At 37.6% G+C, this 15,770-nt stretch overlaps 1 protein-coding gene across 1 annotated transcript in view; it reads right to left on the minus strand.

Annotated features, from left to right (window-relative positions):
• The window catches only part of WDR64 (WD repeat domain 64), a 57,134-nt gene that overhangs the window by 26,127 nt on the left and 15,237 nt on the right, over nucleotides 1-15,770 (minus strand). The window contains exon 10 of the mRNA XM_054629851.2: nucleotides 10,808-10,947. Coding sequence (XP_054485826.2) covers nucleotides 10,808-10,947 — 140 coding nt within the window. The remainder of the gene's footprint in view (nucleotides 1-10,807; nucleotides 10,948-15,770) is intronic.

The raw sequence follows: 15,770 nt of genomic DNA on the forward strand, positions 1-15,770 counted from the left end.
TTTATTGAAGAATTTCCCACAGCAGCCTGAGAAATACCAGGAATCCCTGAAAACCTCTGAGAGCATATTCTTGATGGCAAAGTGCTTTTGGACTGTGTCTTCTGAAATGCAAAATACAGACTACATACAAGCAAACAAAACATATTAGGGAGGAGAAGGAATGTGGAAAGAAGGTGCTTCAAGTGCTATTGGAAACAACACACTGTTTCAACTTTATAGGGAAAGCTGAGCTGCACTTCCAGCAACATTATTTCTACAATAGTGGCTTACATTAGTTTTTGGCAGAATTGGCTTTGACCCACAGACAGACTTTTTAAAGAGTTAGCAGAGCAGGGATACCTGCCTGTGTTCCCACATAGTGACCAGCCTTCTCCACACAGTTGGTATCTGGCACACAGGGGCATTCAAGGAATGCACACTGCATCTATTTCCTCCATCTTGGCTGCAACAGCCCCAGAAAACCACTTTATTATCCCCTCCAGGACTGCAATATGGAACAGTTCCCTCTGTTCTCAGGGGCTCTTCTTGTGTCATTCATTTTTCAACCCAATGGCAAAATCACATAGTTACAGATGGAATTTCCACAGACACTGATAAAAAATTGGGAACCAAATCCCCCCAGAATTCAGTGGGACTTTTTGCCACTGAGACCCACTCTGAGCCTTCTGACATCCCCTGAAAAATTTACATGTCTATATTTGCACTCATAAACATTTTCCTCTTGAGCACGACCTTCCTTCATGCCCTAAAACTCAGAACATAGAAAAGAGTCTGAGCAATCTTTTCCATTGGCTCTGAAGCCTTTGTTTTATGAGCATGTAAAACTAGTAACACATATCTCTTCTATTTTTGTCAATACACTCAAAGACAGACAGAAGACAAAAGATTCATTCTTAGCAATTAAAATGTGAAGAGCAGAGGGAAATAGAAAAAATATGAGAAATAAGGCCAGAAAAATTGGTAAATAAATTTTTTACTTGTTCTTACTACAATAAAGTACAGGCTTGGGAACACTTATCTCTTGCCAGGTTTCTATGAAGACACTACTGTGGGAACATGCTTTGACTTTGGAAGAAGCAAATCCTGCTCTCCTTTCTGTCTGCAATTAACTGAGATAGATAAGGATTAAAGAAGTTCAGCTTTTGCCCCTCCCCCTTCCCCCACCAAAACATAATCCCTTCCAGTTTCTGCTAGTTAAGAATAAGTGACTTCAAAACACTGTTCTATGGGAAATATCTCAATAACTCTCTAGAGAAAACAGAAACTTTCTTTTAGTTCTTCCAAACTCACATTCTGTCGATACTTTTTGAAAGTTAAAGAATATTTGTTTTTTGAAGAAGTCAACTTTCCTCAGTTTTACAGAATGGTGATACTTTTAAAAAGATTTATGAAAAAACACTCATGCAGGAAAATCCAAAATCCAACCACTCATGGGGCAGAAAGAAGTTGTGCTAGCCACAGTATTCACTGTAGACACAGGCAGGAAGAGTGAGGAACAATTGAGGTGGATTTTTTGTTGAAGCATTTCGTTTATCTGCTCCTATCTGCTACCCTGTTCACTTGTTTGAGAGGGTCATTTAAGGCTCCATGGTCTAAATGAAATAATTCACAAAATCATATAGAACGTCGGAGGCCTCAAAGACAAAAATCACCAGGCATGAATGTCAAACTGCAGTTCTGCTGACTGTGTTACTTAAGTTATCTGCAGAGAGTGCCTATATGTGTCTTGTGATCCCTGAAGGTGATCCTGCAAGGTGCTACAACTCCCTGTCACAGTAAGAAGATTTAGGAAAAAAATGGATGTCAATGGGATTACTTGTGAGGTTAAGGCAAGGAGGATTTAGTTCTAATCATATTAATGCAATGTGGTGCAGCAGCCAGTACTATATCTACTGCCTTACTGAGATAGCAACTTGACAAAGTTCAAAATGATGAGGATTTCAAATCACTTTCTCAGATAATACCATTAATGGGGTAGTATATAAAATTACTCACTTTTCCCAAACCCGAAGGGCTGCTGGAAAGAAATCAAATTGTTGTATGCAGTAGTGAGTCTAATTACATAGTAATGAGCCTGAAGGATATTTACTGGGTGCTGCTATTGAGAGGGTGTAAAATCTCTGCATGTCTTGTCTCTGTACTGTGTACAGGATGTGCTGACAATAGACATTCCTGAATCCTGCTGCAAAGACAAAATAACACTCAACACTTCTGGAGAACAGCTTCAGTGGACATGTATATGGTGTGGGGATCAGAAACAGGAAACTAGAGGTATAGAACAGAGGTGGCTGCCCATGGATACCTGAATCAGGAGGGTTAAAAACCAGTCATTTTTCTCCTATCAATCTTCAACCAATCTTAGAATGATTATCTCACCTTAGACAAAGTTTTTGAAGTAATTTTACTTTTTCACGGAATAACAATTGTTATTGGAGGGGGCTTTGGAGATAACCTTGTCTTATACCATGGTTCACATAGAGCAAGGCCATGTCCAAATGGATTTGAAATATCTCCAAGGACAGAGATTGCAACCTCTCTGGGCATCCTGTGTCTGTGTTTGGTCTCCGTCACAATAAAGAAATGTTTCTTTCTTTAGAAGAAAGAATCTCCTGTTTAAGTATTCATTGTCTGTTCACTGGGAGTCACTGAAAAGATCCTGGTGTCATCTTCTTTACACTCTCCCTTCCAATATTTATCTATATGAAAGAGATCTCCCTTGACACTTCTGTAAGTTTTTGTAGTGTTTGGGCTTTTTTTGTTTGTTTGTTTGGCTTATTTTATTTTTGGACTATCTAAGGCACAGAGTGATTTGAATATTAGAAAATGGGACAGGAAATTACAGAAAATTGAGTATCTTACATGGAAAGTCTGAAGAATATTCAGTGCTATTGAAGGATTATGCAATATAAGAGAAGAATAAAATTCTTAATATCTGGGAGAAACAAACAAACCAAAGAGAATAAAGGCACAGCAATAAGGAAACTTTGGTTTCAAAGCTGTAAACAAAAAATGTGTCTGATATAGATGTGGCCACAAAATTTTTGTGAAGGATGACTGGAACAGATTTCCCAAGTGCCTCTTTTTCAAATTATCTAGATTAAATTTAATACTGTTATACAGTACATTCCAGTAACGGCCGTGATTAGCAATGGTTTGACATAAATTAAGCAGTGTGTTTCCAGCCGAGTTGCTCTCATTTTTCAGGAAGACAAATGACTGTACTATAAATATATCCTTGTAACAATATCATGTGCTTTCAAAACTGGTTAGACAGACAGTCACACTAACAGGCACTGATAAAATCACCTGCTCAGCTCCAGACTGACAAAGACACTTATGACTTCCCACAGGGATATCACCCAGCCGATATTAAGCAGATCAGGAGACAGAGGACAGGAGACTGATAACATCAAGGCTTGAGTAAATTTGCAAAAGTCAGAAAATGAAAAAACTAATAACATATCTTACCCCCCTTTATCTTCTCTGAAATGCTAAAAATCTACCCTTAGTTTGTGTAAGAGTAAAGCTAACATGTGTACAACAGAGCTACTTTAGGATAGGCAAATTTTAGCAAGGAAATGTCTATGTGGTTGCATCATGTTGGCTGCATTAGATTTTAAAGAAATTATGAATGGAATGAAGCTCTCTCATGCCCCGGAATGAAGATATGAGAAATTCCTACTTACTGCACTACTCTCCTGCCATGTGTAAATGTGTGTATTGCTCTTTGGCTACCAAAAATGAAATTGCTTTTAAAAAGAAAAAACCCAAAAGAACAGTGATTTCACTTGTTTAAAACAAGGGGCTTGTGCTTACAAATGATACTGTACAGTGTTTTAAAGACTGGGAATATAGTCCTTATATTAGCCCTATTGATCATCAAACAAAACTTTTAATGAATTGAAGCCTGGAGGCTGAAATATTGTTCTGACTCACTCAGGTGGTCTAAATCAACCAAACCCACCACTGGAGATGTTGAGAGACAATGTCAATGAGACACCTGGTGAAGTAAATTTTGGCTTTCTGACTTCCGCTGACAATTCAAGTAGGCAAGACATGAAGTTGTAGCCTCCACTGTTCAAGTTGTGAATCCCTACTCTGCACTGAGAGAGAGTGGCTGTCACTGCTTCACAGCCTTTCAGTACAAGAGCTATTCCTCTTGGAACAGCTCTTGTCAGTCTGGAATAGCTGGTCAGGTCTGGTCTCTGCCATTAGCCTTAACCTCCTTGTTTCCACAGAGTGTAAGATCATCCTTGAGATAATGGCCGGCTTCCTGCCACATCTCCAGGCTTAATAGCCCCTGTGCCTACGAGTGGTTTTTTTTCCCCTTGATGCTTCCTGAATGCATTCAATCAGTTTTGTAATATGAAAAAAAATGAAGTAATAAATGCTTCTTGATGCAGGATGAAAATAAGAATGGGCAAACTATAGAGAGTCAGGGGCAATGAAGGACCGAGTCACATGAAGGAGAGGAAAACAATCAACACAGAAGAGATTTCCTATGCAGTATTCTTCTATCTGTGCTGAAGCATCAAGTCAGTTTTCCATTATTTCTTTACCCCATGGACTATTATCCTATTACCATACACCCTGTAAAAGTAATTATTCTGTTTATTGGGCCCAACAGGAAAAAAAAAAAACCAAGCAACTATAGCAATTTCTATTAACTTAGAGTACTGGTAGTTGTAGAAAAATTCATTAGTGGCAGATCAAGTATCTTTATACAGGACAATCTTGCCTTGCCTGCCTGAAACATCAAACTGATGTCATAATTCATTGTCTATTGAGTGTGTCTTGAAGCATCTGAGCATGCTGCTTAGCTGAAATTCCAAGTCCATAGTCGGCTTTTTTTAAAGGAATTAATGTATTCTACCAGCATTTTTGCCAATAAAAAAGATGTTGCTTCAGTGCTTGAATAAGCCATATTATTTTACTTTGCAGAGAAAAGGTGTAAAATAGTTCTAACAGTATAAAATAATCACTCATTCTTTTTTTTTATAGCTCCCACATGATAAATATCAATGGTATTACAATCATAAATCTAGAGATAGGCTTTGGCAGTCATCTTAGAAAAAATGTTTCCTGAAAATTGCTTTAGTGGCTTCTTCAGAATAATTCCAATCAAAGAGTTATATACATCTGCATTTACATTCATCTACATATGCTTTTACTTTTATGCCAATAATCTAATCTATGCCTATAACATGATGACACTTTGCAAAGAGTCCATGTATTATGTGCAAACCTGAGTCTGTATTTTGATACAATGACACTAGGGATGACTTAATACCTTCAGACAAATTTAGAAGTAATTACTTTTTGGAAATATTTTCAACCAAAATGAAAGTCAAGACAGACACACTCTAAGTGTAAGTAATTGTGATGGATGTAGTTCATGTTGGTCTGTGGTACATAATTTAACATACAGTTGTGATTGTGGGAAATCTCAACACAAGATTCAGAGAATGTTCCTATGATTAGGAACACACAGATCAATATTTCAGATCTTCTTGTAAATTCACCTAACTGAACTGCTGAAGAAAATGACATGGGTGTGGACTACAGCTGTAACTGTACCTATGCAAACTGTTATCTCCAAGGTATTTACAAACTGGAAGATCAGAACAAACTTGTTTCCATGAATATTATACTTCAAAGCAAGTTCAGCAACACAGAAATATGAAAATTCCTGCCTTGGCCCTCCCCTCTACCTCAATGTCACTACTATGGAAATATTAATTCATATGACTAAAAGTCATACAGAAATTATATACAATTCAATCTCTCTGCCTAATTTTTATGTTATAAACCCAAAAAACTAAGTTGAATTTTTGTGACAGGAGAATTTGAAAATTTTTAATAGCTGCCTGACAACTTTTTACTAATAATTAGTCCTATCGAAATCCTTATAATGTTGGAGCAAACAAAATGCTTATGTGCTGGAATAGTTAAAGAAATCTTCATTTTCTTAAATAGAATGATTGTTTGAATTCAAATTCTAAATTAGTTCCTTAATTGCTGTGGTAATTTTTTTTTTGTGGCTCAGGACAACTTGTTTTCAGTTAGATTAAATATCACAGAGGTTGTAGATATATTTCTTTAACGCTTTCCAGAAAGCTGTATTGCACAGTGCCCAAAATGCCAGAGAGTAAATCAAGAAGTCTGCTCCAAGAAGAAGACAGCCCTGCTCAGATGTTTCTTCTGCTGACAAAAGCAGAACTGATCTAGTAAAGCATACTAGTTTTGACTGGGGTAGAGTTAATTTTCTTCCCAGTGGCTGGTATGGGGCTGTGTTTTGGATTTGTGCTGAACACAGGTTGGTAATATAGAGAGATTTTTGTTATTGCTGAGCTGGGCTTGCACAGAGCCAAGGTCTGCTGAGTGATCTGTACTTTTGGAATCTACCTCACAAAGTTCATGCCTCCCTTCCCTTCTCCTGGGATCTACTCTCTTTTTCATGCTATGTTCAGACTGTTAGAGTTAAGAATCTTCTAAACTAGCTCTTCCACTATAATACAAATCTCCTATGATCTCTAATTATTTTCACTAGTGCTGCAAAACCACAGTTTCAGATTTGTTAATTTTTACACCTCTGTATAAACCACAATATATATATTTGTGTTCTATAGTATGAAACTAGTTATTATTAACCATAATACCAAATAAATCCCCTAGTACTCTTGCAATAGATCTGTAAGATTTGTGGTATCTTTAAACCATTCACTGCACGTTTTGAGCCTTTAATTCAGCCAATACTTCTTTAGACCACAACAAATTGCTGCAGCACAAGTCTGAGACCAAAAGCCAATGTGACCCCTTAATTTCGAACTCCATAGTATAAATCAGTTGCATGCAGGCTGCAGAGACATTCTTGTGAGAACATTTCACATTGCACAAAAATATCTTTACAATGACAAGGAACTTTTCAATACAGTTCAAGAAAAATAGTATGAGTTTAAAATCAGTCTGAATCTTCAAATGTAACAATTATGTAACAAACATAACAACTGCAGATCTTAAATAAAAAAATGACTCCCTACTTTTCACCTTATTTTGCAACTTTAGTTGAAAGTGGCACAATAAAAACCCTTTTATTTTAATATGGATATAGTTTAGGTTATATTCAATTTTGGGAATGTTTTGAAAAAATGTTAATTTAATTTTCCTAAGCTTTTCCTCTAGTTCTGCTATTTGGTCAAAAATTTATTGTAAAATCTATATAAAGAGATTTTGTTTTCCTAGGAATCAATGCTTCTATGAGATCATTGACATGTCTCTAACTTATTTTCAGTAAAGATATATAGACTGTCCTTATTTTGCTTCTCCTTTGCTTCCTGTATGACAGTCACTGAAAGATGGAAACAAAACATAGAAAACTATTTTGATTTTTTATGCTAGGCAGATTGAAAAGCAAGCTGGTTTTTGTTTTTTAGGTGGAAACAAATTAAATTCTAAAGTATCATTATAAGTTCCCTGACAAGCTGCAGACCTTTATATAATTTCTGGTTCTAGACTGTGAAACACAAATGTGTTCTAAACAGGCGGAAGCAATCCTGTTATAGCTGACCTCCTTCTGCTATTTAGTATACCTTATATCTTCTGTAGATTGCATGTTTGAGGTACAGGGTGATAAGCACTTTATTTGAAAGTCAGTATTTAGACTCCTCTGTGAAGGATTCTTTCTTTTTGATATAGTTTTCACTATGACCACACGATTTATCTGACACTTGAAAGTCTAGGAATTTATGTCTATTTATTTTTAATTTTTTTTTGAGAATTGTAATTGCAGCCTTATAACTCACTGCACTATTTAAACACACATGTTTAAACTTTCATATATTCATTTGCAGCTACAAGTGGTCTTACTGATGTCATTGGCACTACTCAGCTATATTTAGTTAGGATCACATGTCCACATACTTATAGACTTTTAAAATAGATTTTGCTCTCTCATAAATCATCATATTGAATCATAGAAAAGCCCCAAAGGGCTCTCAAAAGATCTTGTACATTTACTACCCCAGAGGCTTTATTCTCAGGTGCTTTTTCATAAGTATCTTAATGCTCATTCATTCCCCTTAAGTCATGTCTTACATCTTACTTCATTTTTCCTACAGATATAACTTGAGGCTATCGGCCTAAACCCTCCTTAATTCACAGTAATGTATTCCTGTAGCAAAGCTACAGAGGTATCTACAGAACAGACAAGTATAGATTTATAGAAGTGAGGAAGGGGGAAGGGCTATGGCTCCAGGATTATGTGAAGGTGGGAAATTTTGATAATTTATTTTCAGCTAGTATTAATTTTAGAAATGAGCAGGGTTTTTAAAGAATAAGATTTAAAAAGTGAAAATGAGGTATTTACTGCCACCACAATGAGCAATAGTAAGCAATTATAGCAGAGGAGTGGCACAGGCAGGACAAATAGTTCAGCAATATTTCCTACATAACCCAATAAAAATCTGGAAACTTTTGAGATAGAAGGATGCCTCAGACTAATAGCAGACTAATTACATTAGGTCCTCATTGATTTATAGAAGCTATTTTCCATAATCATACCTTCAATTTTAATGACCATTCTAAACTCTACTACTTCTGCTCAAGGCCTGCAGCTTTAACCAGTCTAGTATAACTGGTTAATTTAGTACCTATTCTCTCCACTCCATCATTGTAGATTTTAATAAGGATATTGAATAGTGTTAAATATCGAAAATATTTCATTGGACCACATTGAAAGAGTTCTATAGCCATTCAAAACTACTCCTTCAGGGACTTCTCTCTTATTTTTGCACATATAGTTTTTATTCTCTCCTGAGAAGTCTCATTTTGACAAATCATATAAATAACCAACACAAGGATTCCACCAATCACTTCTCGTATACCCATCTCTTTCCAGCAGAATCTTGCAATATTTGGTGGAATAAGTGCTATTACTGATTTTATTAGCATTCCTGTTTATGGTCAATGCTTTGGAACAGTAAGCCTTGTAAAAGACACTGGTTAGAAAGAGATCAATAGTTGAACATGATATATAGAGCCACCAGAAAAACGCCATCTTTGGATTTAGGAGGCTGGGAGGAAGAGAGAAGTGCAAAGAAACTGTAGGAATTTTTTGCAGGTGATCACTACTGAATGAAGCATTCAATTACAGGTTCTGTTTTAAATCTGCCAGCTGCTAAAGTAATACAGAAATTATCAGAATTAATATCTACTATTGTAAGCATTCTTTTGTCACATTTGTGAAGATAATACGTGAAATAGTTGCACTCTAGTCTTGTTTCTCAACATAAAATATTTTGGAAATTTTTAGCTAAACCCTTTTTATTAAAATAAATGAAGTGATAACTAATTACTATCAGAAGTACTTAATCAAAAACAGATTCCTACTTCAATTTATAACATTGATTTCACAGAGTCATTTAGGTTGGAAAGACCTCCAAGATCACCAAGTCCAAACTCTGACCAAGCACTGCCTTGTCAATCAGATCATGGCATTAAGTGCCGTGTCCAGTTGTTTCTTAATGCTTCCAGTGATGGTGATTCCACCACCTCCTGGGGCAACCCATTCCAATGTTTACCAACCCTTTCTGTGGATAATTCTTCCTGATATTAAACCTAAACCTCCCCTGGCACAGTGTAAGGCCACTTCCTCTTGTCCAATTTCTAGTTCCTGGAAGAAAAGGCTGACTGATCCCCACCTGGCTACAGCCTCCTTTCAGGCAGCTGTAGAGAGTGATAAGGTCTCCCCTCGGCCTCCTTTTTATTCCAGGCTAAACACCCGCAGCACTCTCAGCTGCTCCTCATAGGACTTGCACTCCAGACCCTTTACCAGCCCCACTGCCCTTCTCTGCACATACTCCAACACCTCAATGCCCTTCCTAAAGTGAGGGGGCCAACACTGAACACAGGATTTGAGGTGTGGCCTCACCAGTGCTGAGTACAGGGGGACAATCACTACCCTGGTCTTGCTGATCCAGACCAGGATGCCACTGGCCTTCTTGGCCATGTCAGCACATTCCCAGCTCAAGTTCAGCTGCTGTTGACCAGTAACCCCAGGTCCTTTTGTGCTGGGCAGCTTTCAGCCACTCTTTCCCAAGCATGTAATGCTGCCTGCATTTGTTGTGGCTGAAGTGCAGGACCTGACACTTGGTCTTATTGAACCACATACTGCTGGCCTTGGCCCATAATCCAGTCTCTTCAGATCCCTCTGCAGAGCCCTCCTCCCCTCCAGCAGATCAACACTCCCCCAACTTGGTGATGCCTGTGAATTTACTTAGGGTGCACTTGGTCCCCTCATCCTGACCATCAATAGCAATATTGAACAGGTCTAGACCCAACACTAATCCCTGGGGTCACTATAGAGACTGGTCCCCAACCGGATGTGGCACTGTTCACCACCACTCTCTGGGCCTGGCCATCCAACCAGCTCTTAACACAGCAAAGGTGCACTGTGCAAGCTGTGAGCTCACAGCTTTTCCAGGAGAATGCCATGGGAGACAGTCCCAAAGGCTTTGCTGAAGTCCAGGCAGACACAGACAACAACCACAGCCTTACCCTCACCCACCAGGTGGGTCACCTGCTCATAAATGGAGAACAGGTTCGTCAGGAAGGACCTGCCTTTCCTAAACCTGTGCTGGCTGGGCCTGATCCCTTGGTTCTCCTGTATATGTTGTGTGATTGCACTCCAGATCCTCTGTTCCATAGCTTTGTGGGGCACTGAGGTTAGGCTGACAGGCCTGGACTTCTCTGGATCCTTCTTCCAGCCCTGTTTCCTTGAAAGTAAAACACTTCCAGAAAAGTGTTTTACCTTTGCACAGGAGAGGCTGATGACATGTTGATCTTTCTCATTTGTCACAATTTCCACAATACCATGTTTGTGTCCAAATAGCTTCCCCGTAGGACTAAAATTAACAACAGGATTCCACAAACGAAGGATTCTGTCATTACCTGAAAGAAAATAAATTAATATATAGTCAGAAAGACTGAATAGTAACTTGTATTACAAATAAAATTTGTAATTGAGAAAGCTTAGTGTTCATTAGCCCATCCTTTCATTTGGGTAGACTACTCCCACATAAGGATGTGAATTTTTCATTCTAAGGGCTGGATTGCAGCTTATGTTTCATTGCTTAACCACAAACACATATTAAAAATGCACAACTGAATAGCTTTTCAAAGCCATTTTATTTTGCTAAAGGAATGGCAGGGACAGTGAATGAGACTACGTGGACTAGTCCCAGAGGAGCAGACTACTTTAACAGAAATGCAACAGGACACAAAGGGATAACCTCCTTTATGGATGAAGGTGAACATCCAGAAAGGAGTGGGCATGAAATTTGAGGGCAGACAGAAAAAGGTGACTGCTGATGATTGAGTTTGTAGTAAAGTAAATGAGAATTAGGTATTTAATACTTATTTGTATGTTCAAATTTTGAATTTGCCTACAATTTAAGGAATAATCTTTGATTGTGTTATAGGTCAATGCTTGGTACTATTTTGCTAATAGTTTCCATAAATATTTCAAAACACAAGGATGTTGAAAATGTATTTTAACTTTCAATTCCTGGCAAATATTGCAATTGTATGAATTGTATGCATCTAGCTGAACAGTTTATTTTGACACACAATAAATTAAACAGCCACATTTTGTCTAAACTTCTGCTTGAGTTCTACTTTTGTCTCAGCTGAAATTGAAGAGCAAAAAGCAAAAAAACCCATAGACTAGGAAGTATATGTCCCAAGAGAACCAGCTCAATTATGTTAAGCGCTCAGCTCAATTATGTTAATAATGTTCCTTAAGCTTGTTCAACCTACTGTCATTAGTCAGTCCCTCAATTTCTCTCTACAGAAATCTATTCCTTTCCTTCTTAATGCAGCAAGATGTGATTTGTTTAGGAGCACCTCATCTCCCTTCTCCTCCATTCAATAATATTGTTCTCTCAGTTAAATTGATTCCGCTGTTTATGTGGCTTCTCTCTAAATGAGAGATGCTCACTGAAGGAATCATCTACTCTTAAAATAGCTACAGCAGAAAGCCATTTTGATTTATGCCAGCTCATTTCACAAGTGTGACTGAGAATTCAACTATGCAAACAGCTGTACCAGCACAATGGAGGGACAACTTCTGCAAAGGAAAGGAAGGCCAGGAGTAGGTACCTGATTGTCTTGAAACTTCAAGGGGAAGTAATTCTTTTTTAGGCAAAACTACCCTAGATAATCTGTATTTGCTGTAAGCATGGCAGGAAGTAGCCTAAATGGGTTATAACTGCACAAACGGTTTATGAAGCCCATTTGGATGGGGAAACTTCAGAATGTGGTTGACATCCCTGCTCACTTCCTTCAAACTCTTGTGTTAGGCTGTCCCAGACATGTCCTGCAAATCAGCAGAACCCTTATGACCAGGTCAGGGTTTAGGGTGAAACAAGTCCATGAGAGTAAAACTCAGTTTGCAGACCTCCCATGAAGAAGGACATGAAATACAGTTGACAGAAGCCTCCAGTGAGACTGGTGAGATTGGTTTTAATATCAGAGAGAACAATATACCCCTTACCAGCCCCAGATAGAAACTGTCATGTCTTAAGACAATGGAGAACTGAGAAGAAGCTGTTGACAATATCTGATCAACTTGACTACCTGCTGACTGCACTTTTGAGGAACAGAACCTTTCTGTCTTCCTAACAGCTCTGTTCTTTATATTCCTGAAGCGACAGCAGTGATTGAAGGGGAGGATAGTGCCCTTTAATTCTGGCAGAGTTTCTTTTAAGAGTAGAATCACTAATACATGTAATTTACTTCAGATATTAACAGGAAGATCAAGTGACATTTGTGAAGAAAACCTTTCCCCACACTAAAAAATACTGTTTGCTTTTTATGTGGAAATAGTGGATTCATTTTAGTTCCTTTTACTGATATGGAGATAATGCTAGATTTTATTATAGTTGATGTGCTCTCTGCTCTCTTTCTGGACTAATGCCAGATTGGCCCTAAGATTCACTGCTACCCTGGAACATTTCCTGGAACATTCATTCTCTCCATGCTCCAAATATGCCTCCAGGATTCAGAATCCTGAAACAGAAAGTCTGGGTACCAAGCACATTCAAGAAAAGCTTTAAGAAGATGATCTATTCAACAGCAATTTTAAAAGATTTTGTGAAATCAGTGATTTGAATCAACACAGATTCAGTTGTGTATGGTCCTTTTCATGATAAACAATTATAAAACCAGATGTTTAGGGTTTTTTTAGAAGTTAGATTCCACAACCACAGCTCTATTCTAGCTAGATGTTATGGACTCAAATACTTTCTTTGAAAATGTGATGCTTTGTCTAACTGTCTCTCTTGCTGACACAGTTTTGCAATTTGTGTGGTATTACAAGCCTGCTGAGATGCCTGCCTTCCAGTAGTGTTGAAACCCACTTGAGAACAATAACATATTTGCATGGAGAAATATTAGGCTTAGCCTGGCATCCTCAAAAGACAGTAAAAAAAATATATACCTCCTGATTTCTTTCTAGGCTGCTACACCAACACAGAAAACTCCTTACCATTTAAAAGAACTTGTCTTTCCTTCAAATATGCCTTATTATCTTGCCTTATAATGTCTGCAAAACCTCTTCAGAACAGTCAGACATCTGGGGAACTAGTCTGTCATACTGACAAATGTCTGTGTTTTATTTTTTTTCTTTGTGTTTCCTTGTCTGTCTTTGTATGCTCTTCTTAAATTTAGATAGCATCATAGAAAAGAGTTTGCTATGCTTCTGACAGCTAATGCTAGAGGACTTCTGGTGATTTCTATCACTGGGATTCCTGGGAATTCCTGAAAATGTGCTTCCCTTGTTCCAGGAATTCACAAAGGAAACTGAACAAGCACAGAGTAGCTCCTTTTATCAGTCCTAACATGTTACTATTAGATTTAGAAATTACTAATATTTTTTCTTCTGTTCCATTGCTCGCAGGAAAACAGCCAAACTAGAAGAACTAATAGAGTTAGAAGTTGATGTATCATTTAAAACTCATCATCTCCTGCTTTTATATGCATTCCTAATTTGATTTTAACTGCAGTCATTCCCTGAAGTGATGATTAAGACATAGCTGGAATTGAAATTAATACAGAATAAGAAGAAAACCATGTAAACTTACCATTCAGTGTAATATTAATGCAAAATGCCACACAGAGAAGTTATTTTAAACTTCTCTGGGCTCCATATTTTAGGCTGCTCTCAGGCTTTTATCATTTTACTGATTGAAATCTAGCCTTAAGCATGAAAAGCAAACTCAGTACTAGGTTTGTTTTTATCTTATTCATTTTTATATATTTCAAATATCTAGAAGACAAAATTAGGTTGTGTCACAGTACTGACAAACTCATGAGCATAATCAAATACAAATAAATGATGGAAGAATGTGTTAAAATATGACTTTTTAAATAGTCACAGTGATAATTCATCACAGTATGTAATATTCCATTTGTGCTATAAACACCTGCCTAAATAACATTAAGAAGGGCTTACTAAAATGCTGAGCAGATTTACCCCTGCTGAATACTTTAGAAGCTAGCCTGCAATCAAAGGCTGGATTTTTCTTTTATGTTAATTGCCAAATGAGACAAATAAACATAGCTTTTACAAATGTTTGAACATGTCACCAAGCAATCTATATATTATGATTCCTGAGTTATTTACCTGTTATGGTCTCTCGTTTTTAGGGTATATTATAGGTAAAATTGCAGACTCCCTAATTAACAGGACTAGCTTATGTTCATTTTAAATAATTTAAATCTGTCATTATTTGGATCATTAACGTGTGTTTCTCAATTAGTAAAGAGTGAGATGACTTTTAAGATACAGAGGCAAACACAGTGTGCTCCAGCCTGGTGGTATGCTGTGCCATTGGGAGCAGTGTATTCTACTAACAGAGCACAGAACTCTAAAGCTCAGCTTTAGAAGGCTTTAGTAGAAGGGTCTCTCAAGACCTGTAGCATTATTCTAAATTCTGGGTGCAGCTTCACAGTAGGCCCTGACTGATCTAACTTCACTGTGAAATTGAAAGAGATGACCCGAACCTGTCTTTGCTTTTGGACAGGCATTGCCACTGTGCTTTGGGACTCTTAGTAATACAGCTCAGGAATAATTTCCTTTCCTGTTCAAGGGGAGCAGCAGGGCTAAGCTTTGGGAAAGAGGGTGAGAGGCAGGAGGATGCCCTTCAATTACAAGATGAAGTATGATGGGTGAACAAGCAAGACAGGATTCCAACTCAAGTACTTTCAGTACTTTTGTGCAAAGTCAAAACAAATTAGAATTCAGTGCTGAGAAAACTCACCTGCTTCTAAAATATCCTGATTAGGGATCTGTTTAGATGGGATAGGAGCTCCTGCATTCTAAGTCTGTCCTCCAACCATCACAAACAAGTATGCAATCTAACTTTTTCAAAAATCCAAGCTCCATTTAAAACTAAGAATATTTTTCTGCAACTGCCACTATTCAGAAGACTCTTCCTGAATATCATCGCTCTAATTTTTGCTCTAATAGACATCAGTGGCATTCCTTGTTAATTGTAATTTTTCTAGGTTATAGAAAATACACTTTTTAAATCTCTGCACAATGGTGCAATTAGAGCTTAGGTCAGTTGGTTAGAGGCTGCTGCTGTAAACACCAAGATTGTGAGTTCAATCACTTTATGGGCCATTCACGTAATAGTTGGACCTGATGATTGTTACGGGTCTCTTCCCGCACCTTTTCCCTATATTCTATATACTTTTCTATATTCAATTAA

The sequence above is a fragment of the Agelaius phoeniceus genome, chromosome 3 (genome assembly GCF_051311805.1).
Source record: "Agelaius phoeniceus isolate bAgePho1 chromosome 3, bAgePho1.hap1, whole genome shotgun sequence".
Lineage (NCBI taxonomy): Eukaryota > Metazoa > Chordata > Aves > Passeriformes > Icteridae > Agelaius > Agelaius phoeniceus.